This window comes from Arvicanthis niloticus, chromosome 7 (assembly GCF_011762505.2).
Source record: "Arvicanthis niloticus isolate mArvNil1 chromosome 7, mArvNil1.pat.X, whole genome shotgun sequence".
NCBI lineage: Eukaryota > Metazoa > Chordata > Mammalia > Rodentia > Muridae > Arvicanthis > Arvicanthis niloticus.
In genome coordinates this window covers 67,342,506-67,370,298 of record NC_047664.1, presented here as the reverse complement: position 1 = coordinate 67,370,298, position 27,793 = coordinate 67,342,506, and the positions used below count along the sequence as shown (strand labels likewise).

The 27,793-nt window shown below is 43.7% G+C and overlaps 2 protein-coding genes across 2 annotated transcripts in view; both read right to left on the bottom strand.

Moving 5' to 3' along the window:
- Positions 1-4,337: 4,337 nt before the first annotated feature.
- Rhoh (ras homolog family member H) lies at positions 4,338-5,467 on the bottom strand. Its single transcript, XM_076938571.1, has one exon. The coding sequence runs from the start codon at positions 5,465-5,467 to the stop codon at positions 4,892-4,894; it is 576 nt and encodes a 191-aa protein (XP_076794686.1). The 3' UTR covers positions 4,338-4,891.
- A 1,006-nt stretch (positions 5,468-6,473) lies between these two features.
- The window catches only part of N4bp2 (NEDD4 binding protein 2), a 126,622-nt gene continuing 105,302 nt past the window's right edge, over positions 6,474-27,793 (bottom strand). Inside the window, exon 19 of the mRNA XM_076938558.1 lies at positions 6,474-6,586. The gene's annotated coding sequence lies outside the window, so the exon portion shown is untranslated. The remainder of the gene's footprint in view (positions 6,587-27,793) is intronic.

Sequence of the window (27,793 nt, the reverse complement as noted above, 5' to 3'; positions counted from 1 at the left end):
TTCTGTGTCATTATCCATCTTACTCTAGTTGACAGTATTATAAGCAGAATCTGCTTCTGTATGGGTTTCCCGTCATGTTGCCCACATGATGAAGCCTCTAGAAAATTCTGATCTGATTAGAGATTTCAGCACAGGGATCCAGCAGACACACGATAACGTGACTATCTGAACAAAAGTTTACAGGCGTAAAGTTCTCTTACAATCATTATCAAATCCTTCTATAGAATGTTCTAGAAACATAGTACCTATGTATTAAGAAAAGGGAATTCAGGATGGGAGACATTCAACTCAAATTTTCTGACTCCAAAGTGTTTCGCAGTCTAACTTCTTATTCTTTCATTATTTATGACTTTTTATGTAACATTGGGTTTTATGTCAGTATAACGTTTAGAGTCCCCAGGATTAATTCAGACAGTAGGTCTAGTCATGTGCCTTCATAAGCTGCCAGCACAGGTAGCCCCCACGCCTTGATCTATCCCGTGAAAAGATTGTATTTCTTTGTCTCATCAAGACAGACAGCGTCTAAGGACTGGTAAGGCCTGTCATAAAGTCATGTTACTGACACTCACAGAGACCTTTCCTCCCCTCCCCCTGCTGCGCCCCCTCTCTCCCCCCCCCCCCCCCCCCCCGTTACTTCATAACACTACAAATCTGCCAATCAGCCCCTCCATCCCCATCTCTTTATAACACCACAGATCTGCCAAACTGGAATGTTTCTACCACATCTCAGGCTGCATAAAGTGCCCTTCCTGGGTATTAAATCCTCAAAGGGACAGAGACAGGCTCTTTTCTCCCCTGTTGCTCATTCGGGGAGTCTGTGAGACCTGAAGAGTGAGGTAGCACGATAAGAAATCAGAATTGTGTCCTAGCTGTTGAGAGCATGAAGTCACGGAGTTCATGTCTGCCACTTCATACACAAGCAGTGTAGGAAATTACACAGAAAATCCCAGGATAGAAATAAAGATCTTGCCAGGCGGTGGTGGCGCACGCCTTTAATCCCAGCACTTGGGAGGCAGAGGCAGGTGGGTTTCTGAGTTCAAGGCCAGCCTGGTCTACAGAGTGAGTTCCAGGACAGCCAGGGCTACACAGAGAAACCCTGTCTCAAAAAACAAAATAAATAAATAAATAAATAAAACCAAAAAAAAAAAAAAGAAAAAAAAAGAAAAAGAGATGTTTGCAATCGATGATACTGGGTGAGTTACAGGAAATCACCAGAAATTACAACAAAAAGGGAAGATGGAGATTAGACCTGGCGTATTTTATTTTAAAACAGTCTTTTAGTGCTGGGGGGGGGGGGGCGGGGTGCATAGCCCAGGGTGGAGTGCTTGCCTGGTATTCAAGAGGCCTTGGTTTTGATAACCAGTACTGCAAATAAATAAATAAAAATAATCTTTTAAATTGGGTGCGGTGATGTGTGCCTGTAACACCAGCACTGGGGAGTGTAAAGCAGAAAGGACACCATGAGTTTGCGTTCATAGCAAGAGCCTTTCTCAAAACAGTAACAATAACAAATGAACAGGCCCAAATCCCCATCATCATCATCATCATCATCATCATCACCTTTTAAATACAGGCCCGTTGACTAGTAGGGTGTGAGGCCTGCAGCTACAGATCGGATGTGGCGAGGCCATCCAGCTAACTGCTTGGGAGGAAGTGGAGCACGGTGGTTTTCAGTAGAGCTTTGGAGCCACGCAGACCTACTCTAGACTCAGAGTTCTGATTCTCACCCACTATATGGCTCGGGCTTGTCCCATGAACATGCCGAGGCTCGTGTGAGCCACTTACATATCATGTGTTGTGATAATGACATACGAGAGCTTAACACGGTGCCCAGATATCTGAAATGCTCTGCACAGTTCGACCCTCCGGATGCTTCTTGTCATCTCGTCATCTAACACATTGTATCGGGCCAGACTATTCTGTTGCCCCCATTTAGTTAGGCTGAATAAAATAAGACAGAGGAACATTGGCATGAGGGAGTGTGGGTCCCTTCCCCTTCAAACTGCTCCTCTGAGGCCTGATCACTGTGATAGGATTAAGAGATAATGTGGTCAGAAAGACAGGGCCTTCACAGATGGCACGAGGGCTCTTATGAGAATAGATTGACACCCCCCCCCAACCCCCACACGCATGAGGACACAGCAAGAAGCCACCAATCAGATGAAGAGGTTCTTCCACTGAGCTTGACTGTGCTGGCACCTGATCCTAGCCTCCAGGATTCTGTTTAGGCCGGAACAGATGAACTTAACCACTTAAATCCACTTTCTTTTTTTTTTTATGTAAACATGAACATATTTAATTTTGCTACTTGGGACACTGAAGGTGAAGCACACAAAAAGCACCATATACTGAAGGGGAAGACTCGTACACCTTCATGTAAGCGTGTAAAACTAAAGATACAGGCCTGTGACGTATGCTTCAACACCTATCTCCTCCTGCTGCAGGCCTGCCCAGGTCTGCTTCCTTCTCAGGATGGCTTTGAGGCCCAGTCTCTTCCTTTCTCTCACACAGCTTCATTTAGCTATGGATTCTTTCCTGCGCTGGGCCCTAGGGACACGGAGCTAATTACCAGGCTACACAGCCTCGGGGACACAGAGAAAAAAAAGCCCTGCCCCGTTCGAGAATTCCTGCCCTCCAGTGTGAGGCTGCCTTCCTTAAAGGAGCTTTACAGTTGGCTCCTGTCAACAGGCAAACCTCGCTCAGGTTCATTAGCCGCCTCGCTGGCCTCCCCTCCTCTGTTTCCACCATGAAACTTCCTTTTCCTCCCTGGGTCCTTCCCACTTTTAGATGTTCCCCCAACCCTACCTCCCTTCAATAGAAAGAAAGGCATCAAGGGACAGCCAACTGAGTGTGTAGCAATTCGTTTCTTCAGTGTGTTGTAAAATTACGCACAGATTAATCTTAAAGCTGGGTTTGTTATTGAAGACCTTTTTGGAAGCCAAGTGTAGTGTAGTCACACACCTACAATCACAGCACTGGAGAGGCCGAGACAAACGCATCACTGCAAGTTTGAGGTCATCCTGGGTGGCAGTGTGAGGGAAAAAAAAAAGTTTCAATTCACAGCAACAACAGCACACAGACACAGACACACACACAACTTCAAAAGAAAAATAAGGACAAAATCCTTTGTGTATTGGAGAATGAAGAGAGAGAATCATAGGGACATGAGGGACCTGGAGGACATAGTCCCTGTCTCCTCCCCTGCCTGCTCGGTTCTTCAGCATTCTAACCTCCAGGATGCCCAGTGCCATGAACAGAAGACATGAGCTCTCAAGTCCAGGGATGTAGGTGGTCCAGCAGCAAGGACAAGCTACAGAAGGCTGAGAGATTAGCCGAAAGCAAATCTAGTATTAGCCCTGGGAAATGGCAAGCAATTCTACCCAAGACCAAGATCCAGGTCCCAGACTTGTGACACAGGAGAAAGCAGCATGGGGGGGGATGAGTGGGGACATTCTATGATATGTTTAACAGATTGTAGCTGCAGAGTCAGCCAGAGAATCCATGTGTCACGCTGACTGGCTTATGTCAACAGAATCCTCAGTAGGGCTGCTCCTGCAGGCTCCTCACCCTGCATGGTGACAGTCACACAACCCCTCTACAGTGCTGGGCTTCAAGAAAGGTGTTTCAAGGGTTCCCAGCTATCAGATTGGATCTATAAATGATACATCAGGGTGTAGAAAAGGTGACTGGCACATCACTTCCACACAATCAGGAAGGAGGATTGCATATATGCACATCTCCCTATTGAGTTCGTATTTTCCTATTGAGTTAGTAGTATCTGAGTGGTTGCTACAGGCTTTCTCAGTCTCCGAACCTGAGATCTGTAATATTTTTCACACGCGAGTATCTACTCATGAAACAGGAAAAGCCATAAGCACCGCCCTTTCCCTCATACATGTACACAGGCACATGTAGAGAGGCATCTTTCTAATCACATTAATTCAGTCTTAAAATTAATAAATGATGGGGTTGTGCCAGCAGCCAATTAGCTATTATTTATAACATTTGTCTGTTCTTTTCTTCTGAGACCTGTAACCAATCAGGAAGTACACATCAGAAGGGGTCCCCCCCCCGCCTCCGTCCCAAGTTCTGCTGCTGATACTTTGCACAGTGTGACTCTCTAGATGAAAGATTTATTTTTCCTTCCATCTCTGTCTTAATGAGTGAGAAAGGAACACTTGGTGTGCAACTGGAATTCTTTGAGTGACAGGTAATAATATCATAAATAAGAAATGTTCTTTTGTAATTACAGAGAAATACATTTGGCAGTGTTAAAATACCTTCTGGTCTGGAGCTGTATTTTATACACAACTCTGAATAATTAGGGACACAGAAGATGGATTACACGGATCAGTTTATGGTCATTGGAAAGTCTGATTATCTAGAAAAACACAGCAAGCAAGGAGTTCCAACCAAATTAAATTGGGGAGTAAATAATAACACCACAGACATATGGTTGAGCCCCACAGGGTTATTTTCCTCATACAGTACTTGGTCTTTTCAAAGAAAAGACTTCCCAAGCATGAAAACAAGAGCTCTATACTTGGTTATTATTTAAATAATATGGGTTTTAAAAATGTGGGTTTAAATATGGCATACTTGGGAAATGCACTTCATTGTCTAAATCAGGATGGATATTTTAGTCTCTCATTGAAGATGGACTATTTATATGGCTTTCCAAGGAATCTCTCTGGTTGTGCTGGGCACAGAGTTCATCTGCAGAGTACAGTTAGTGGAAGCATGAGCGGCAGACTTCCCCATAAGCCCATCCAGAGAGATTGTTCAGATGGTCCAGGAGGGAGCATCAGTCCTCTTGCCTTGCCCCCCCTCTTCCCCTCTCCAATGAGTCTTTGAGGTATGTTCATGAATGTCGGGTACCGGTCCTTGGGGTTTAGAAGATCTTGCATTCGTTAATGGAAAACAGCTTCCTTCTGTTTCTTCTCCTGGCCTGGTTGACAGCTGTTCGGACAGCACATTCAAATACCTGCTGCACTCCCCGGTTGCTAAGGGCTGAGCACTCCAGGTAACCCTTGGCTCTCACATCCTGGGCAAGTCTCTTTCCTTCTATGGCATTGATGCAGGAAGCCCTGTGAGGTCCCATCTCTCTCTGGTCAGTCTGTGTGGCCACAACCAGTACCGGGGTACAGGGTAGGTTGCTCCTGATCTCACTGATCCATTTGTTCTTCAAGTTCAGGAATGAGCTATGGTTGGCCACAGAGTAGCACATCAGTACCACATCTGCCTGCTGGTAGGAGAGGGGGCGAATGCTTCTGAAGGCATCATTGCCGGCCGTGTCCCAGAGACCCAGGCTGATCTGGATGCCATCCATGAAGACGTCGACACCCGTATTCTCGTACACAGTGGGTTTGTAGGCCTCCGGGAAGGTCTCAGAGGTAAAGCGCACCAACAGTGAGGTTTTCCCCACAGCACTGTCCCCTACCAACACGCACTTGATGGAGCTCAGCATTGTCCTTGTCTGAAGTTGTATTTAAGAGTCCAGGATCCCAAGGGAAAGAACCCTCAGTGGGCTACTGTAGTTCCATATAGTAAGGAGATAGCAACCAGGGCTTATGTTCTCAGAATCTCCAAATCTTAGACATCAATTACAGACAGTACTTCTCCAGTCTGCCCAGGTCAGAACCAGCGACTGCTTGGAAAACCTCTGAAGCTTGGTTGCCAACTGGAACAGAAAGAGAAGGGGGAAACTGAGGCTCTCCTTTCTGATGACAAGAAGCATCCTTGTTGACAAATTGATTAAGAATGTGGGTCCCATCTCAGGGTAGCCATTCAACCCTATCTGTCTAGTCCCATCCTCCCCTTGGCAGAATAAGCTAGAACCTGTCCCCCCAACACTTAGCACTCGCAACATCTCCTGGCTAAAAGGCAGGAGGAGAGTTTATCCTTAAAAATCAGCCCTTGGGCTGGTGAGATGGCTCAGTGGTTAAGAGCACTGACTGCTCTTCCAGAGGTCATGAGTTCAAATCCCAGCAACCACATGGTGGCTCACACCCATCCATAATGAGATCTGATGCCCTCATATGGGTGTCTGAAGACAGCTACAGTGTACTTACATAAAATAAATAAATTATAAAAATCAGCCCTTGAATGGAGAGTATAGCAGTACCCATCTCTAATCCCAGGATGCAGGAGGCTGAGGTGGGAGGATCCTGAGTTAGAGGGTAGCTGTGGCTACACAGGAAGAGATCACAGGGAGAAGAAGGACAGGGAGGGGAGGGCAGGGGAGGGGAGGGCAGGGTAGGAGAGGGCAGGGGAGGGGAGGGCAGAGGAGGAGAGGGCAGGGGAGGGGAGGGCAGAGGAGGAAAGGGGAGGGGAGGGGAGGGCAGGGCAGGGCAGGGGAGGAAAGGGGAGGGCAGGGCAGGGGAGGGGAGGGGAGAGGAAAAGATCAGCCTGGTAATAACACAAGGGACTGCTCTGATTGCCACGTGGAAAAGGCCTTAGATGCCCACCTGGTGTATGAATGACTCATGAACTGCTCTTGACTGGCCAAGAAGCAGGAAGGCAGCCGGGCAAAGGCAGCTGGGTGTGTGTAGCCTCAGGTTCTAGTAGATCTCAGCCACTTCGGGAACTGCAAAGAAGAAAAGTTAATGAGCGACAAATGCCATATATAATTTCCGTCACTCGCCATCCAGTCCTCAGTTTACGCAGGAACTGGCTTTGAATTGGGGTTGAAGCAAGAGAGATCATTGGACCCCTAACAATTGCTGTGGTTTCTCCCTTGAGATTCTTTAGTAAAGTTGGCTGCAGATGAGGAAGACTCTCTGTGGAGTTCTTGCTCTTTGCAGCTGAAAGCAAGCTGTTACCTCTGCTGCTGTGTGTAGACACTGACATGTTGCTTAAACTCTAATACTTGGTTCACAAGTGTGCAACCCTGTGATGTGTTTAAAGATATGGAGACTAAGTTATTTCTTTCTTCAACAATTTGGGACAGTCATCTGCAGAGCAGGCCCCCAATGAAACAAAACAACCTGCTTGAAAACAATTATATTCAACACCAACTTTTAAATAGGACTGCACAAATATGGCAGGACTTGAATTTGATGAAGGGGAAAAATAGATTCTCAATTGTTTGTGGGTTTGAAAGCGCCAAGCGAAGAGCCCAGACTTGCACACAGCGTGCTTTCAGATGAGTAATTCCCTCAAGGCTGGCCCAATTCAGTCAAATGAAAGGTGTTTGAGACCAAAGTTCAGAGTAAATGTCGTTAGTGTAATTGGCTTTATTCATCTCCCCTGACAGCATCTGTCCCAGCTTATCACACACAAAGCACACCCACAGCAGACTCCTGGAAAGGTGAAGGGTTAAAATCCTCCTTCTTAATCCTAAGGAGTCCTCCAAAGACTTTTTATATCCTTGTCAACTTGCAGTTTCTGTTTAATTAGACTCGATAGCCTTTGCAAATGAGTTAAATAAACAACTCATGGTTTTTATGGTTTTTATGAATTCTGTCTTTCTTAACACATAAGCTATGTGACCCTGGCCAAGTTACTTAACATGTCTGAATCTTGGTTTTCTCTAAATATGAGTTGTACGGGGACCCATCATGTTCTCTGTTTCCACACTAAAGCTGCCCAACCTTCAATGTCCCTGGCATAGTGGCTGCAGTGCCACATGTGTGGGATATGCTCAGGCAGGATGGCCTGAACACCTACTTGTCACCAGATCTTTGACAGAAGGGTTCCATAATATTTCAGTTAGACATAAGCTCTTTAGACCTACAGACAGACAGCCTAAACATGAATTTGTGACTTTGTTTACAGATGACACCGAATTCTTTAATTTTTCCTGCCAGTGTAGCAGGACCGGATTAGTAAAATGGTGCATTCATCAGACTTGTGGGTTATTTCTCATGAATTTATAGCCTGAGTGAATATAAAAGGGTGTCCCTGAGAGAGCATGCTAAGAATGGGAGAAAAAGAAGTGGTGGTGGTGGCACACACCTTTAATCCCAACACTCAGGAGGCAGAGGCAGCAGATCTCTGAATTCAAGGCCAGCCCAGCCTGGTCTACCAAGCCAGCCAGGGTTACACACACACACACACACACACACACACACACACACACACACACAGAGAGAGAGAGAGAGAGAAAGAGAGAGAGAGAGAGAGAGAGAAATGGGAGAAAGTAGCATTGGAATGGAATCCAAGGTGCCTAATTAGCAACCTGTATGGTCACATTCGAACAGTTTCTTAACGATAGTTTCCTCCTGGTAAAAACCAACGTCATAATACCTGTCTCACATGGTTGTTGAGAGTACCCTGTGGGCTCAAACCCTTGGCTTAACACATCACGTGAACAAACTGTACATATACATGTATATAGGCATAGAGCTGTCAGGATCAGCAGCCCTGGTGAGCAGCCATTACTAATATAATGGTAAGTGGCTATTCATTCACACAAGGAACTTGAAACCTCGCTAAAGAGATTTCATAGAAATGAGATTTAAAAGAAAAACAAGACGGAATTTTCTTCCTCCTCCTCCTCCTCCTCTTCCTCCTCCTCTTCTTCTTCTTTTTGTTTTGTTTTGTTTTGTTTTTCGAGACAGGGTTTCTCTGTGTAGCCCTGGCTGTCCTGGAACTCACTCTGTAGACCAGGCTGGCCTCAAACTCAGGAATCTGCCTGCCTCTGCCTCCCAAGTGCTGGGATTAAAGCCGTGTGTCACCACCGCCTGGCCAGAAATGTCTTCTTATAGCATAAAAATAAAATAATACAAGAATGAAGACATACTGAGAACATGTCCCCCATAGAGATAAAAGGAAACGCCAGACCGGAGAAAAACCGCTCTGTTCTGAGTGTGGTGGCTTTTCCACGGCAGCCCCTTGTCACTGAATGGCACACCCAGGGCTTCAGTTTCCCAAGCTGTAAACTGTGAGGTGTGGCAAGCTTTTTTGATGGCCCTGCTAAGACCAAAGGCAAAGGAAAACCTTTATTGCCTGACCTGGCAGCATAAGAACCAAATCCCTGTACCATTCTGTAGGGTGAAGTGACAGGCCAGGCCTTTGGCAGATGGCCATATATGGAGCCGAGGGAGCGGCAGAAAACACACCAGTCCTGGCTAGAGCAACACCCTACATAGACGTGATCTTCAGTGCTCAGCACATTGTCACATGTCACATGCACCCTCGGGAGAGTCACCGTGGCCCACACAGGCAGCGTGTAGGCTGATGGACTTTCAGTGAAATTTCTCCTAAAGAAGGACATTATCCCTTCTATGGTTTGTGAGTTGAAAATAAAAGTGAGTTTAGGGCAGGGTGTCATTATTTACCCGGCCAGGTGTCCTCTGTTGTCCTCCATTGGGAAGAGTTATTTCAAGCTTCCTCTGATAATGTTTGAAGGAACACCCTTAGTGTTAGGCAGTTAAGCTGCCTCTCTGGGTCTTCAGTCTGGAATGAATGAGCCTCCAATCCCAGCGTGTCTGAGTCTCGTAGCTTGATTTTCCCTTTGTTCTCCTACTGTTTCTGTGAAAGGGGGCACCTTCTGCAGGCCTCCACAGTTGAGAGACAGAGTCTCCATGTGACAAGCTGGCCCTTCAGTCTATTCTGACGAAGGAACAAAGTGAGGCAGAGAGAGGACTTGGGGCATGCTTCCTCTGAGGACTAACATTTACCACACAACTCTCGCCTGGCACAAACAGACATTGTTTCTCACTAGGACCCTTCCACAGACAAACGTAGTGATTCTCTAGTGGCCGGAAACCTGCCCTTCACTCACGCCAAAGCCCTGCCCCTTTTCAAACATCTTCCTTGACCCCCAACCCTGCATCTCCCATTGCCACTCCTACATGCTATCTCAGTTGCCCTGTTCTGTCACCATAATTCCCTCTGTCAGCACACAGCTGAAACGGTTAGCCCCACTTGTAAACCGGATCCCGAGCCCTTCCTCACAGTCTGCTCGTGAGGACCAGCTTTAGATGCAAACATGGTTGCTAATTCCTGCTGTACTTACAACACTTTGGCATAGAGAACTGCTCTCATTTGCACTGTAACACAAAGCCCCTTCAGAATACATTGTAATTAAAAACAAACATCGAATCATAACTATCTGGAGGGTTTTGAGTAGATGGCGTTGGTGGAGTAATTTTTCACAAACACTGCCCCTCTGGGTACAACAGTTTGTGCTTGTAATCCTAGCACCATGAGGCTGAGGCAGGGGGGTTGCTGTGAGTTCCAGGCTAGCATGGGCTACAGAAGAAAACCTCCCACTTGACCTCCCAAAAAGATGAGCCCACAACAGTTCAGCAGTTCAGGCCTTCCTACCAACAACCAGTCATGGAAACAGAAGGGGCCTCAGGACCCTAACCTTTCCTGCTGAACTATTGGCTATTGATTGCCTCTGAGAGAGGAGAGTTGCTTTTTACAGTAGTGTACCCACTGCTAAGCCTGCCAGGCTTCAGTAGACAGCTCCGATTCATGGTCACATAGATAGTCCTGGTGAAACTCAGTGGGTCACCAAACAAAATAAATCGATTTGAACAGGAAAGAAATGTGTGAGGCGTTGGGGTAGACAGAGGTAGTAGACACTTGGCAGGGTGTGTGCGGACAGCATACACCAGGTGCATGAAAAAGATGATGAAAAATGTAAATAAGTAATGTCTCTATCTTGCTTTTTTTTTTTCCTTTTCTTTTGTTGTTGTCGCTGTTTGTTGGTTTTTTTTTTTTTTAAACATGTAGCCCTGGCTGTCCTGAAACTCTGTAGACTAGGCTGGCCTCGAACTCAGAGATGCACCTAACTCAGCCTCCCAAGTGATGGGATCAAAGGCTTAGGCCACCACTGCCCAGCAAAGTCTTTACCTTAAATTCCACTTTATACTATTTAATTTCACTAATTCTCAATCCTACTTGAATGGTTCACCCTACTAACCTGCTAGTTGCTACAGTCATGAAATCCCCTTTCAAAACCAAAAAGACCATACACTTGTCAGTTTATTTTCTATACACAGATTGCCTCTGTTCCAAACAGATCCTGCTCAGGACTTACCTGTTGCAACTGTTAGTGTATTCTCCAGAACCAAAGTTCTAAGCAAGCTTTACATTCCTAAGCCCAAGGTGTATTTAACCTCACCAGAGCAACATTAAAACAGAGCATCACCTTCCAAACCCAAGGCTTCCCACACGTCTGCATCCAAAGCTCCCAAGTCTCTGAGTCATGAGTTCTTATCCTACCCCCAGACCAAGCCAGGCCCAGGAAGTAGTGGGCACTTCAGTCTAGTCCCCACCAATGAGCTGGGGAAAAGGTGTAAAGTTATCCTTTACCCAGCATGGAGGAAGTGGCAGCAAGGGTCTTTGCAGGAACCTTGGCATTCAATTTCTAATTAGAAATGCACTCTTTTCTATGCTGTTTAAAATAACAGGCTTTACCTAAGAATAGAGAGCTACTGGATAAATTAGTTTCTCCCTAAAATTGAGATCCTTTAAAATAATAGTAGAGAACTGAGCATTGGTGGTGCACACCTTTAGTCCCCACACTTAGGAAACAGTGACAGACAGATCTCTGAGTTCAAGGTCAGCCTGGTCTACAGAATTAGTTCCAGGACAGCCAGGGCTACACAAAGAGAAACACAAAGAGAAACAAAAATAAAAATAACAGTGTAGAAGTTGTAAAATTGAAACAGCAAATGTACACTTCAAGATAGTAATGATTTCAAAGGTGTGGAAGGAAGAGAACTTAATGAAAAATGAATATTATATGTAATTTCCTTCATTTGCTAGGTAACCGCCTTGTCCTTGGTTTATGCAGGAATTTGCATTGAAGCAGGAGAAGTCACTGGAATGCTAGCAATTAGCTCTGGCTTCTCCCTTGAGAATCTTTTGCAAGGATGGCTACAGATGGGGACGACCATCTTTAGAGTTCTCTACAGCTGAGAGCAGGCTGCATTCTCTACGCTGCACTGTGTAGCTTCCGACATGTTGTTTGAACATGCCAAGGTGGATTGTTCCTGGGACCTGCGACTGGAGGTGAATCTCCTTTCCTTCAATTTGCTTATGTGTATTAATGATACACAGTCATGCTTTACTTGTGCAATTTCTTTGTGTGCACGGGTATGCGCGCGCGCGCGTGTGTGTGTGTGTGTGTGTGTGTGTGTGTAGTGCTGGGGATCAGACCCCAGGGTCTTGCACTTGTGAGGCAAACATCTACTATCTACTGCCGAGCTACACCCTCAACCACCAACCTGTACAAATCCGAAGAAGTGTTCTGTATGCATCACTGCTGCTTTAGTTTGGGCTTTGAAAGGGAAGGAAAGGCTGAGCTGGACCTTTGAAAAAAACAGTCTCTGGCTGAGGATGTAGCATCACCTAACATGTGTGTCTCTAGATTTAATCCTCCCATCCCCCAAAAAGTAAGTTTATGAGAGGTATACCAGTGTCTTTGATTTTAAAACAGTCTAGCTCTAAACAGCTAGATTTGCTCAAGTCTCCTGGAAGCACTCGTTCTAATTTTTGGTTCCTTCTTTTAATATCAGTCTTACTTTCTCCTTTTGGAAGAAGACATAGGAAGGTGAGCCTCCAGTTACTGATTATCACAGGTACCCGCCATCAAGCCTTCCTCATCCTTCCGCGTTACACACAGTTTTGGTTTTTGTTTGTTTGTTTGCTTTTTTTTTTTTTTTTTTTTTTTTTTTAGATATTCCAAGAAATCAGAAGAGAACCTATTTGTTCAGTGGCATTAAGGAACTATTGCTGGCTTTGTTGGGTGAGTCTTGTTGTTCATCTGACAAGGTTAGGGTATCGCCAAGGTGAAAATAAAAAATCGGAAATGCTGCAAAGCCTGAAACTGTACTTAGCTCCTTACATGTGTTTACTTGTGGGGAGTCAGCATCCGTGCCGAGTCCTGTTTATGGAGATCAGAGGAAAACTTGCCCAAGCTGAGGTTCTCCTTGCATCTTGTGGGTTCCAGGGATTGAACTCAGGTCTTCGGGCTGAGCCATCTGGGTGGCCCAGAATCTGAAACCTTGTTAATATAATCTTAAATTGAAGATTTCACACCAAGGAAATTTGTTTCATGCACAAAATTATTTAAAATACTGTTTATTATTACCTTCTGTTATATGTATGGATTATTTGTGAAATGTTAAAGACTTTCATATTTAAACTTGGGTCCTATTACTAACGTTTATCATTATGCCTATGTAAATATTCCAGTCGAAACTATTTGATATTTAAAATATTTTTGTCCCAAGCAATTTAGACAAGAGATGCTCAGTTCAGATGCACACACGTGTTCATGCATGTGCAGGCACATGTGTGTCGTCTTATCTAACAGAGATGGTGACCCATTTGTAGGTAAGATAAATACAAATGCTTATATCTCCCTACAAAACAGTGACAACAAGTGAGGGAAGAGGGCAATGGATGGAATAAGATTGGAAAGCAGGCTGGAGAGATGGCTCAGTGGTCAAGAACTCTGTCTACTCTTCCAGAGGTCCCAGGTTCAATTCTCAGCACCCACATGGCAGCTTAACAAATGTCTCCAGCTCCAGAGGATTCGACACCCTCAGCACGGACATTCACACATACATGCAGGCCAAATATCAGTACAGATAAAATAAATAAAGATTTTTAAACAACTGAAGAACTATTGAAGTTGTGTGCTGGGTATGTGGAAGAATGTATGTTTCCTTTCTGTTTTGTGTTTGGTTCAAATTTTTCAAGTTTAACCATTTTTTTTTTTTTTTTTTTTTTTAAAAACAGGAATGGTGAGGTGGGTTAGTGGGTAAAGACATCTGCCACCAGGTCTGACAACCTGAGTTTGATTCCTGGGATCCACATGTCCAGAGAAGAGAACCAACTCCCATAAGACATCCTCTGACCTCTACACACACCCTAGCATGTGCAGTGGCTTCCCGTCCCCAACAAATAAACTTTTAAAAAAATTAAGTTGTAAGGTTTTAAACAGTGGGGGTCTTTTATTATAAGCATCACCAATAATACTAAAGTATACTTGCTTTAAACCCATAATTCTCCTGTCTCAGCCTCCCAAGTACTACCATTACAGGCCTGTGGAACATTACCTGGCTACTATAATGACTTCTTAAAGTGTTTGGAGGAATGCTGTTGGGACATCAGGTGACAAGTGACTGAGACAGACATGCATGTGCTCAGAGCATGTGGCCTCCAGGTGGAAGCCACCGCCCCAGTTAAAGACCCTAAAGAAAAACCTTGTGATTCAAGTTCAACCTGCTTTGTGTCTCGGTGAAATTAAAAGCCAGGCTCTTTTTTAAATTTCCTAAGTCTTCAGCTTTTCTCAACCTAACAAGACGGTCATCGTTTCTCAAAGGCTTTTAAAAATTCTTCTTAGGGATGGGGGAGGGGGGGGTATTAACTCTTTTCTTGATTAAACGTAGTGCTAATATTTGTGTGTGTGTGTGCACATATGGTGTGCCCATATGTTTTAGGAAATTCCCCTGATTACTGGTACTCCCTCATACTGAACAACCCCCAGTCTGCAGGGTAACAAGTCCCTCACTGTGGAAAGAAATTCAGTGCGTTGAAAGGACCAAAAGGTCATTAGCGTCAACCCACTCATTTCCCCCACAAGGAGGCCAAGAGTTAGAGAAAGCAGTTCAGCTGCCAGCGACCGACCGACTTGCACACCCAGAATGGAACCTGCTGAGTCAGCACATTTTCCACCCGCTGGGCATGTTTCAAACGCACCCTGTCTTTTCTTTCATATTTAAGCACAGAGCTCATAAAGTTAGCTAGAGCCTCCAAACTATTCATTCTAAATTAACCAATCCACCCCGCCCCTGGGGCATCTCTCCAGAGGAAAGATTCTACCACAAAAGTGACCTTTTTTACTCAAAAAGTAGCTCCCAATTCTAATATAAAATTATTTCTCCAGATAGCCACTTCCTTTATTGTTGACATACTTTTTAGACAGATTCCCTTTCAGGTAATCATTACCCTAAGTCCTTTAGAATTAGGATAAGCCCTTAACTCTTGGTATATTTAAATGATCGAGAAGGTGGGCCTTTTAGCCCTGAGAAGACAGCAGTGATTTTGGTTAGTGAGAATTTCTAACATCACTGATCTGTGAGGGACCCAGGTGCGGAGGCTGAGGGCCCAGTTGGATCATCATCTCCCTTGCTGACTAATAACATAACCTGAGGTGAGTCACAGAACTGGAGCCACAAAGCATGGATGATAACAGGTAGCCTACATGACTTCTGAGTCATCTGCGAGGATGCTATGTCCCACACCAAGCCGAGTGCTTGACCTTTGGCAAGGAATTATAAATATCAGCATTTGCCAGATGCTGTTTTAAGTGCTTTACAAAGATCGCCTCCTTTGATGGCGACTGTACCTTGCTGTCAACTCCACTGTCCCCTCAGTTTACAGAGGGGACAATAAATAAGACACAGAGAAGCAGTGAGTCTTGTCCAAGATGACAACTAGTGAGGTAGACCGCTGGGGTAGGTACAATCATGTTCTTGATTCAATCTTTAGCTTTAGAGTAACTTACAAAATACATTTCAATTCCAAAATATCATTTAAATTCAGTGAAAATAATTTATACATGCACTAAGACTTGCCCTTATCTGTTGGAGAGCCTGTTAAGTTAGCAGTCCCCCATGACCAGATGGCTTTCTGAGCTCAGCATAAAATGGGAAACAACGGGGCTTCCCTGTCTCTACCTGTCTGTGTTTGGAGAGTGTCCCTGAACACAGGTGGCTGGCCTTGGCTGAAAAGTGACCTTGTACAAAGCTCTCTGCCCGGCTGCATAACTTGGCATACGCATCCTGCTCTGGCTTCCCACCTGTATGATAATTAGGTGCTATATTATAACCAATCAGCCCTTCCTGGTCACTTGATGCTATGACCAATTGGCTCTTACCACCTCTACCCCTAAACAAAAGCCTTTATACGCCCTATTTCTGAAACAATAAAGTAGACTCACTTTGTTGCAATGTCTCTGGAGGTGATTCCACCACACTCAGCCATCCAAACCCTGTTTGTTCCCTTTGTCCTCTCAGGCTGGTGGCCAATAACATCCATCCAAAGAAAAAGAAAAAGTGGCATACTTGTCAGTCAAAATTGATTAAAATACAAAATTTCAAGAAGTCCCCTGGAAGAACAGGATTCAGGTGACTAGATCTACTTCCTAGTCATTACAGCTGTCCTGCCCTCATCAGTGAATTCTGAATCTACACACACTATAAAGAACTTACTCAGACAGGCATGGTGGCACCCATTCATAATGCCAACACTTGAGAATCTGAGGCAGAAGGATTGACATGAGTTTGGGAGCTTCCTGGTCTAGCACTTGTGAACTAGGCTACATAGCAAGATCTTACCTTAGTAACGAGGAAGGAAAAGAAATGAGAGGAAGGAGGGGTGGGAGGGAGAGAGAGGTGGGAAGGGAGGGAAGGGGTGTGTTGGGGGAAGAAAAGTAAGGAGATAAAGGAGAAAAGAGAAGAGAGGAGTAAGAAAAAAAAATTCAGTCTCCCACGCTCTTCACCTGTTGGGCCAGAGAGCGGCTCTTGCACAAGCTACCCCAATGTAAAATAAAAGAAAGAGCACGGTGTGCGGTTACTGAAAGCCTTACGGTTTGCTCCAATATTCCTCCCAAAGCAGGAAAAAATAACAACAACAACAAAAATACTGTCTAAGATATCTTTTTTTAAAAAAGCAATCTCTTTGTAGCTTTGTAAGCTAGAAGAAATAGAAATGTCAGAATTAGCAGCCCCCATGGGGTCTCCAGACAAGGATGACCTGATACCCACCCAGAGACATGGCTGGAGCCTAACAGAGCTCCAAAGGACTGGTCAATCAAAAGTAAATGCACCTCCTTCTCTACCCACAAGGCACTGGGGGGGGGGGCCCAAGCCTGACTCCAGAGCAGAGGGGCGGGGGGGGGGGGGGCAGGGGAAGGCAATATGGAGCACTCAAAGTCATTTAGAAATCATATTAATGTATGTATTGCCACCAAAAGTAGAAGTGACAAAAGTTGAAGAGAGGTTGCTTTAGTGTTCAAATTAGTCATGTCCTGTTCTCCCATTCCTGACACTCCTGCTATATAAGGAGAACCTTCCCAACTATACATGCTTCAGTTTGAAAGAAAGTGGGTAGCCTTACCCTACCTCAGACACTTTTTTATAGTACCAGACAACCTACAGACTATACCAAAAAATGCCACCATACCCATTGAGACCATATCCACTGAAGATATTAATAATTCGCATTATTGCAATATTGCTATAGTTGGGGCACGTTCCCCCATTATTGTGTGTTTTGTGCACTTGGGCTTCTAAAACAAAGTAACTGGAAGAGAGGATATCCCAGCAGACAAACACAGGGCTGCCCTGCTAAAAGCAATCGCTGTTCTTAGGAACCACATGGGATTCTTGTCTTTACCACCTCTGATCAGGGTGCTGCAGTAAACTATGTCCTGGAACGTGATGCTCCAGGGCCTCCCAAGGATAACCCACTATGGGCTTATTTATTTCAGAGACTTTGTTATTGTTGTTATGTTTTGTATGAATAAATCTTACCCAGTAAGAGTAAACCTGTTTCATTTCTAACCTGGTTCAAGTTTGGTGAGGTTGTGTGTGTGTGTGTGTGTGTGTGTGTGTGTGTGTGTGTGTGTGTAACCCTGGCTGAATTCCAGTGTCTTCTTGGCTGGCCTATCACTGCTATTTTGTGCACAGACCAGAATAGTCTAGGCCCCTCGTTTTTACAGATTCTAATCAGACACCCCAAAGAGGAGGAGAAAGAGAGGCCGCATCAAGTATCCAGGAGAGGACCACGTTACGAGAAGGTACCTGCCTGCCTAGGGTGGCATCAGGTACCATAAGAACACCCTGCACAGCAAATATGGCCCTCCATTAATGAGGTAGAAGGTCAAGTCTTTTTCACAGTCCACTGTACTTCTGGTCCCATGCTCTCCTCACAGCCAATCTCACTGGAAGAAAAAAGTATCCAGTGAACCACGCAAACAAATCCACTTGTATAACACAGTTCAGCCCCAGGAAACAGCTTCCTGGGTGTTGACCTCATTTCTGAACACTCCTCATTTGAGTATCCCTACAGCAAACCAGTCACATCTGACCTTTAAACTGTCTCCAAAAGGTCAAGGGTTGGGGGAACTTGACTGGACATATCTTGACAGTTGGTGGAACTGGGTGGGTATATAAGACTTTCCCCAGCATTCTAATATTTTATTCTATTTGTAAGTGTAACTCTTAAATCCACACACATTTTTATATTTTAAGTGTTTAAAGGACTTGTTGAAATGTTATTAGCCTAGAAGGGTTTTTTGTTTTTTGTTTGTTTCTTTGTTAGGTTTGGTTTTGTTTAGTTTTGCTTGCTATTGTTTTTTGAGACAGAGTTTCTCTGTGTGTCCCTGGCTGTCCTGGACCTCATTCTGTAGGCTGGCCTCAAACTCAGAGATTTGCCTGCATCTGCCTCCCAAGTGCTGGGCTTAAGGGCATGTGCTACCATGCCCGGCTTACCCTAGTAGAAGTTTTAAAAATGAAAAATCAAAGACAGATTTGCATAGTAATATAGTAATGAATTTCTTTTCTTTTTTTTTCTTTTTCTTTTTTTTTTTTTTTTTTTTTTTTAAAGACAGGTTTACTCTGTGTAGTCCTGGCTATCCTGGAACTCACTCTGTAGACCAGGCTGGCCTCAAACTCAGAAATCCGCCTGCCTCTGCCTCCAAGTGCTGGGATTAAAGGCGTGCACCACCACCGCCCAGCTAGTAATAAATTTCTAATTACATGTATTTATTTGTTTATCTTGTGGTCAATTCCCTCCTCCCACCATGTGGGTCCTGAGGATTGAACTCAGATCATCAGACTTGGTGGCAGGTGAGCCATCTTGCCAGCGCCATATTTTGTATTGATTTTTCAGTTTAGCATACACAGGAAGAGCTTCTTCGTGGCATTGTCAAATATCTATGTGCCATTATCCTTTATTCTCTTCCATTCCAGCCTCATTTTACTAGTTTCTTTTCTTTGGCTGTATTAACATTTTTGGAATAATACAACTTATAAAAACAATGACGAAAACAATGTCCTCACTATTCCAGAGTCCTTGTCCCTTTAAGGCACATTCATTCTCAAGGCCAGCAGAAACAGCATGCTGACAGCATAGTTAAAATCTGATATTCCCTACCTAGTCATTTTTCTATTTTTTCCTCCAAAATAATTTATTTTTTAATTGGTGGTCATGGGATATTCATATACTAAAAATAGTACTAGTTCTTTATCTGAAATTCAGATTTTTAGCTGGTATCTGGTATTTTATTTGCTAGCTATAAAACCTCTAGTTAAGTTAGAATGGGGAACCTAATAAGAGCCAAGACAGCCGGCTTCAGCCGGGTTACTGGTACAGTTTCAAGGCCTGCCTGCATACAGAGAACAAATAGATTAAATTTTGCTTGGTCACCAGGAGCAAGTTACCATCTCTGGACTTAGTTTTATCATTGTGGGAAACAAGAGGATTTCATCCCAGGTCAAAATGCCAGGAGGACCTTGGAGGTGTGTGTGTTATTTATTTCAGTCCCTAGAAATACAGCTATGCCCTGCATGTCCGTCTGTAATGGGCTGTGTATCCCATGATGGCTCTATAACATTATGGCATCTGTGATGTCATAGCTGCCCCCACTCTCACCCAGCACTGAGGATGGAACCTGGAAATCTGAACAAGCTAGACAGGCATTCTACCTCTGAGCTGTGCCCTCAGCCCTCTTTGTTTTTATTTTATTCTATTTTATTTTTATTTTATTTTACTTTTGAGCCAGGGATTCAAACTAAGCTGTCTAGGCAGGCGTTGAACTCACTCTAGCCCAGACAGGTCTTGACTTACAAGTCTCCCACCTCAGTCTCCTAAAATTACAAGCTATGTCACCATGTCCAGTTTAGTAGCTGGCTTGCTTTATGTTTACACAGTGACTGAATTAAGAAAACATTTTCTAGAACCTACCTATAACATCAAATGACACGTGGCATTTCTTTCCAACAAGCACTCCTCAGAGATAACCATTCTTCAAGAAGCGAACACAGTAAAACAAGGAATTTTAGCCCATTTAAGCATCCAAGTACATGAGCCCCGCTGCTACACACCACACTATTTATTCAGTGTCTAGAAAGTTCTAGACCATGACGCAGACACATTCATATGTTAGCTCATTTTTTTCTTCACAATAATCTCATATGGTAGAAAATACCCCGAATTTATAGACCTACTGGCCAAGACACAAAGGAAAATGTATAGCCTCTGATCATGTTCACTGTTAACTAGACCAGAGCTACAGCCCTGAGCATTACACCGTCCCACATCTCCTCCTACACAGAGGGGCAAGAACCGGAAGGCAGGACAGGGCAGGTGAACAGTTTTTTACACTAGTCAGGCTGTCTAGCACTCCCCCACGTGTGTGTGTGTGTGTGTGTGTGTGTGTGTGTGCCATCACACCCAGCTTAGAGCTTTAGAGTTTTATATACCCATGATGGTAGATGTACTATATTGAGACACAAATGAAGCAGGGTGTAGAGCCTCCAAGAAAACAGCACTCCAATCACCTATGGCTTCCATTTTGTCCACTGATGTCTATGCATTTTATCTTGTTTAAACAACTTTTCTTTTCTTTCTTTTTTTTTTTTTTTTCTTTTTGTTTTTTGAGACAGGGTTTCTCTGTGTAGCCTTGGCTGTTCTGGAACTCACTCTGTAGACCAGGCTGGCCTCGAACTCAGAAATCTGCCTGCCTCTGCCTCCCAAGTGCTGGGATTAAAGGCGTGCGCCACCACCGCCCGGCTTAAACAACTTTTCTTAATTACTTGCTTAACACACAACACTCGCTGGTCATGGTAGTCCTGGCTTGCCTGGGATTTAACTGACTGTGGAGGCAATATACAAACTCTGCTGCTGGAGAAGAGACAAATGGAGACACGAGATGCACTAATGAATTAAGCTGGTGCATCAGAGAGGAAGCCAGACTGGAAATGGAGTGGGAGGAACAGGGTTGAGATGCTCAGGCTTTGGACCCCATGAAGGACTCATGGGGGAAGCTGGACTTCGGAGACGGATATTAAAGATTAGAGAGGACACCATGAAGATTGCCAGTGGCTGAAACCACTCAAGTGTCACACAAGAAGTGACAGTGAATAAAATCTGTAAAGGAGTTTCACAAAGTATAAGTTTCACCTGTATAAGTGTCAAGAAGCATAGTGACCTGCTTGTAATCTCAGCTTCAGGATGTAGAGACGAGTGAACCCTACAGCTCTATCCAGCCTAACTAAACCAGTGAGCTCTGGATTTAAGCAAGAGATTCTCAATAGACGAGGCAGAGTGATGGGGGAAGGTACCCAGCATCAACCTCTGGCCTAAACACACAAATGAATGTGCATACACACACCTAAACACACACATGTATATGCATACATACACACATAAACCCACATGCATATGTCACATTTGTTACAGTAGACAGGCACTACTATTATGAATCTACATTTGCTATTAGGTTTTAAAGTCAACAGCACTGTAAATATTTCTCTGATACAGCCAGAGAATCTAGGTACAGGAACAAAATAACAATATGCACAGCACACACACACATGCCTAAACACACACACATGTATGTACCTATATACACACACACAATTACACATGCCTAAACACACACACATGTATGTACCTATATACACATACAATTCCACATGCCTATACATACATGCACACCTCACACACACACTCCTAAACACATATACATGTATGTACATACACACACACAATCCCATATGTCTATACACACAAGCACAGCACATACACATACATACACAAATCCTTATACCTATACATACACCTGCACAGAATCAAATATGTATGATTCCTTTGGGAAGTTTCTGACATGTGAAGAACTTGAAAATAGTCAGCTGTAGTCATCATTTGAAAATTTTGTTTTGCTTAAATTCCAAACCTAGCTATAGAGCTATATAGCTAGCAATAAATTCCCTCACTTTAAAAATATAAACTCACCAACATATTAACTCCAATACCCATCATTAGAAGTGGTTTCTGTGAATATCAAAGTACAAGACACCCAAGAACCTTAGATTCCTCTAATCTAAGGTCCTCAGAATTTTAAAATATAAAATATAGATGCACAGATTTTAAAGCACCAAATTTCTTCAAAATGTCACAGTAATTTTTACATCATAACTGCATCTCACTGTGATCACTGGTTGTTTTAATAATACAGTAAGCACTTCAGAGACAACAATCATTCTCAAAATTGGCAAAGAAAAGAAAAAAAGTAACTATGACTGGTGGATAACACAGTGAGCTATCCACCTGTTGAAAAAAAAAAAAAAAAACAGGCAGCCATGATCAAATTCAACTGCAAAATAGTATCAGTAAGGGGGCTGGAGAGATGGCTCAGTGGTTAAGAGCACTGACTGCTCTTCCAGAGGTCCTGCATTCAATTCCCAGCAACCACATGGTGGCTCACAACCATCTGTAATGCCATCTGATTTTCTCTTCTGGTGTGTCTGAAGAGAGCAATGGTGTACTCATATAAATAAAATAAATAATTCTTTAAAAAAATAGTATCAATACATGTAGAAAATAAATTTGAAGTGTGAGAATTTCAGCCATCCAAAGAAGGGACAAATATGTCAGAAAAACTTAAAATGTAAGGTTAGCTTGTCACAGGTCAAACAAACAAAAATACGAATTTAAGTTTAAAATGCTGCTGGTTTTTTTTTTTTTTCCTTGACTACAATATTGAAAATTAGCAATCGAGTCTTAAATTGAAACCATAGGCATCTAACCTCTGTTGGAAGAGAAATTAACCTTTCTCCCAGATAAGCAGATGATGGGTCTTTCCCAAGTCAGATGGCAGAACATGGGGAAATCCAAAGCCATCAATCTGGTTTGAAACTTCCAATCTAAATTTTATACAGGCCTCCCTGCTATCCACATATGTTCACAGCTCTAGAATTTAATATTAATATTGCCACAACTTCCCTTTTAATTCCTTTCCCTGGGACACGGATAACAAAAAGAAGAAAGGCATTGGACAGACAGCCAAAGTCTCCCTTTAATTCACATTTAATGCAGGGCACGGAGGTGTTCTCTCACACTGGGAAGGAACACTGGGACTCTCCCCTATGGGTTCTGTACACCTTGGAGTGAAGACCCTGGAGTAACAGGGATTTTAATACACAAAATCTTACAGATTGCAAAAGCATATTCTTGTGTGCTCATGGTCAAAAGTACATGTCACATTTGTTACAGTGGGTAGGCACTACTATTATGAATCTACATTTGCTATTAGGTTTTGAAGCCAACAGTACTATAGATATTTCTCTGATACAGCCAGAGAATCTAGGTACAGGAACAAAATAACAATATTGTCTTAGCAGACAGAGGAAATTGTGGCACTGCCGTTGTATAAGGGTTCTGGTTTTCCTCCTCCTATTTCCTGTACAGACCTCTTATGCTGTCGATCCCCTCAGCATGACCAGAGGGACAGATGCCACCAACATGAAGTGAGCCAGTTACTGTCCAAAGATACTGGAACTGACAAAAGTCAGGTTTTAGCTGAAGAGAATTTATTATGAAGCAAATTATACAAAAACTCCTGAAGGGTTTTTTGTTGCCGATAGAAATGGCTTTAGTCATTTAAATTTGATTCTAAATATCTGGCTTTCTCTTTCCTTGCTAGGAAAGATTCCATGTATTCTTAGATTTTCCCCAACCATGGCAGGCATTGCCTTCAGCTCACAGTTGGAATAAAGCTAATAGAAAGTTTTGTAATGGGCGGTGGTGGCGTACACCCTTAATCCCAGCACTTGGGAGGCAGAGGCAGGCAGATTTCTGAGTTCGAGGCCAGCCTGGTCTACAGAGTGAGTTCCAGGATAGCCAGGGCTATAAAGAGAAACCCTGTCTTGAAAAACAACAACAGAAAGAAAGAAAGAAAGAAAGAAAGAAAGAAAGAAAGAAAGAAAGAAAGAAAGAAAGAAAGTTAGTTTTATGGCAACTGAGAGATAAATACAAGAGGAGGAGAAGAAAAAGGACACCTGGTGAGGTATATATCCTCAGAGGTATCTCAAGAGACAGGAAGATGGATCCGGAGGGGAGGGGGACAAAGAGAATGCAGGGCTCCTCCTGAAAGAAAAGGAAAGCATCCAGAAAGGAGAGGAACCAGCTACTCACCTGCAGTAACAAAGGACTCAACCAGCTAGCTAAGGGCTGATGAAGCTGAGTGGCCTGTTAAAAGGGTAGGAGTTTGGTGTATGGAGAGTGTTCCTGGTCTGATGAGCCTTCCTCAATTGAAAGTACCTAGCATCCACTAGGTAACGAGCTAACATCCTTGCTTACCAACATGCTCAGAACGCTAGCATCTGCTCATGCCTGGGCACAGTCATCTAACTTGAAGACTATTTTATAATGAAATGTTGACCATCTTATGTGATATAGGGAATATTACTCTGAAAAGGATGAGCACCACTGGAAAGTCAGAACAATCATAAGCCTAACCATTGTAAATCTGCTCTGGAGTACATGCTGAGGGCTGTAAGCAGGGGTTATGGGATGCAGTGTTATTACTCTGTTACATACGCACCTTGGCACAAAACCTAACCACTGGGCTACGATGATTAAAGCAGTAATAGAAGGCAAGCTACATGCCTTACACGAACACATCTGTTAGCGACTTTCATTTTCTACCTCAAAGATAGGTATATAATTCTCATACTAACCCAGAAAAGGAAAATCTTGACTCATATTTCAAGGGTTGAGAAAGGGTCCCCTTCCCTCCCCAGCCTGCAACCCACCCTATGACTGTGACTTTATAGTGTGGCATCATCTTACGGTTTTCAGTAGAGCTGGCTAGTTAAAACAAGTGGATTTGGGGTAAGCGTCTGCTCTGCTGAGAAAACACTAGACGAGGCTTGAGTTTTCAACCAACACACACAGTTCCCCGGACTACAGGCTCTCAAACCCACAATGGCCAAAGGGGGATCTGTGGTCAAAAGACTGTACAGGGAAAGGACTGTCCCCAAAGCTGCCAAGGCCTGACCCCATGTCAGCTTCTGGGAAGAAAAACTATTTAGGTGGGGGATCTGGCTTTATGCTGGAGTGCTTGCCTAGTACATGCATGAAGCCATGGGTTCAATTCCCACATTGAGCACACACACAGACATAGACAGACACATACAGAGAGAGAGACAAAGAAACAGAAAGGGAAAACTATATCTTACACTCAGAAACAGCACCTTTTCCTGCCTGGCTTGGGTGTCAGCTGACCCTGACCGGTCACTCCACACTAGTCTGAGTTGATCCTCTCTGTATGCCAATGTCGCTGTGTCTTTGGTGCTGTGTGAGGTTACACACAGCTGTAGGTAGGATATTTAAGTGGAATCTTGGGAAGCTGCTCTCCCAAAATGGAGCTGACTATGACTTCATGTTAGAGGACTCAGAAGGAAGGACTTAGGGCAGTGAGTATAGTCTCTCTGGGAGGAACATGCTCGAGCGCATGCGCAGCGCAACTTGCGGCTCTGATGCTCTAAAGCATCCGCCAGCCGCCATCTTGTCCTCAGGTCAGGATCAGTAGGAGAGTCTGTGTTTATCTAACCTGAGATCACAATGTGCAGAGCCAGATTTCCTCCATCCCATAATGCTTCTCCCATGCTACTGACAGCCTCTGAGACCAGTGTTCTTAATGTGAAGCTTATGGAATCTTAAAAGAAGACTTAAAGAATTTAAATAAAATAAATTAAATAAAGACTAGATACTCCCAAACTGTATGGCAAATGTCCATATTCTTATATATGTTCTTTTTCTCAGAGTTCTTTGCTTCTCATTAGATCCCAGAAGACTCAGTAATCCCAAATCTTATTAAGAAACGGCCCTCAGGGTTGGAGAGATGGCTCAGCAGTTAAGAGCACTGGCTGCTCTTCCCAAAGACCCAGGTTCAAATTCCCAGCAACCACATGGTAGCTCACAACTGTCTATAACTCCAGTTCCAGGGGATATGGCACCATCCCACATACATTCCAGCAAAACACCAATGCACACAAAATTAAAATTAAAATAAATAAATCATTTTTTGGAAGAAGAAAAAAAGAAGCCTTTAGCCAAGCTGCTGGCTCACACCTGTAGTCTCAGCATTCCATGAGGCCTCCCTAGACTACAGAGTGAGTTCCAGAACACGGCAGGCTACTAAGTGAGACTCCGTCAGATCGTAAGAGAGAGGAAGAGGAGGAAGGGAAGGAGGGAAATTTAAAATGGAGGAGGAGAGGTGGGTAGATGGTGGAGTGGGAGAGGCTGAAGGCTCTCCCAGAGTATCAGCCAACACTAACACGCAGGTCACACGGGGATGGTGAGCAGATGCTCACAAAAGTCTGACTCTAGATGTCTGATGCTTCATAGCCAACAGACCCTAAACCAAGGCTCTGCTGTGAAGATGCGCTCCCGGCTTGTTCTTGATTTATCATGTCCTGACCTGAGAGAGTCGAAGCCCTAGTGATGGGAAATGTGAATGGAGAGAAAGGCTCATTTCCAGTATAAAAAGAACATTTGAGAGTTTATGACAATCACCGACATTCTAAAGGCAGGAAAACAAAACAGGACCTCGGTTACTGCTACAGGGGTGCCATTTGCTGCTCTGTTCATTTTATGATGTGTATCTGTCATTATTATTGTGAGTGCTATTTGTCTCTGGTTATGGTACTCCATTTTATCAAAAACTATTCCTTCTCTCTTCCTTTAATATAATATTATCATTCACCAAGACCTCCAATATTTTCTGGCATAATGCCTCACCATATTCTCCTGTAAGTTTATTCTTAATGACTACCTCTCTATCATGTAAAACAAAGGTGTTCATGATTCAAATTCCTGCCAAAAGCTGTTTGCTTGTGGAGGGGAATTCTGTGGTATTAATTAACTGCATCTGTCTAAGGAGTGTGGTGAGCACAGCCTCCTGGCTTTAGCAAATAACTCTGTCTTCACCTTCTCTGTGTCTATACCTTCACATGATAAGCTCTTGGATTGTGAGTCTCCAGCCTCCAGCCTCACCCATAACAGCAAGATAAATAGAGACAGAGACAGAAATGCAAAAAACACAGACACACAGACACAGAAAAGTATGTGTTTCCTCCGATCAAATGAAACTATAGCTGTTAATCTATAGCATTTCACAAAATATGACCTGAAGACCATACACATCAGGTTTATAAAAAATGTATATGTGTATTCCTGCCTGCCCCCTTCCTGACAGAAAACATGGAGGGAGACAACTTAGGATGCTGTACTTATTAAAACATCCCCCCACCCCACATACACACTTGAGAACCCATGATTCAGAAGAATTGTAATGATTTATTTATTTGATATACATTGGTGTTTTGCCTGTATGTGTGTCTGTGTGAGAGTGTCAGATTCCCCGGAACAGGAGTTACAGACAGCTGTGAGCTGCCATGTAGGTGGTGGGAATTGAACCCAGATCCTCTGGAAGAGCAGCCAGTGCTCTTAATCACTGAGTCGTCTCTCCAGCCCCCAATTCAGAAGCATTTTTATCCTTTCCAGTTTACAACTTCACTTTTTCTTTTAATCAAAACTGAACTATTCCTACATACACTCTGTGGCCCCTGAAACCATCACCCCTTCCTCTCCTGAGGAAGTGCTCTCCTCTCCTTTCATTGTGTCTTTCACCAATTCTGTTGTTTCTCTCCCTCCCCCTCAGAACTTTATTCTACTGTAAGTTAGGAGTGGGCTCAACAACTTTCCAAATAATTATCCCAGTGTTCTCCTCAATACTGTGGACCCTGGACTA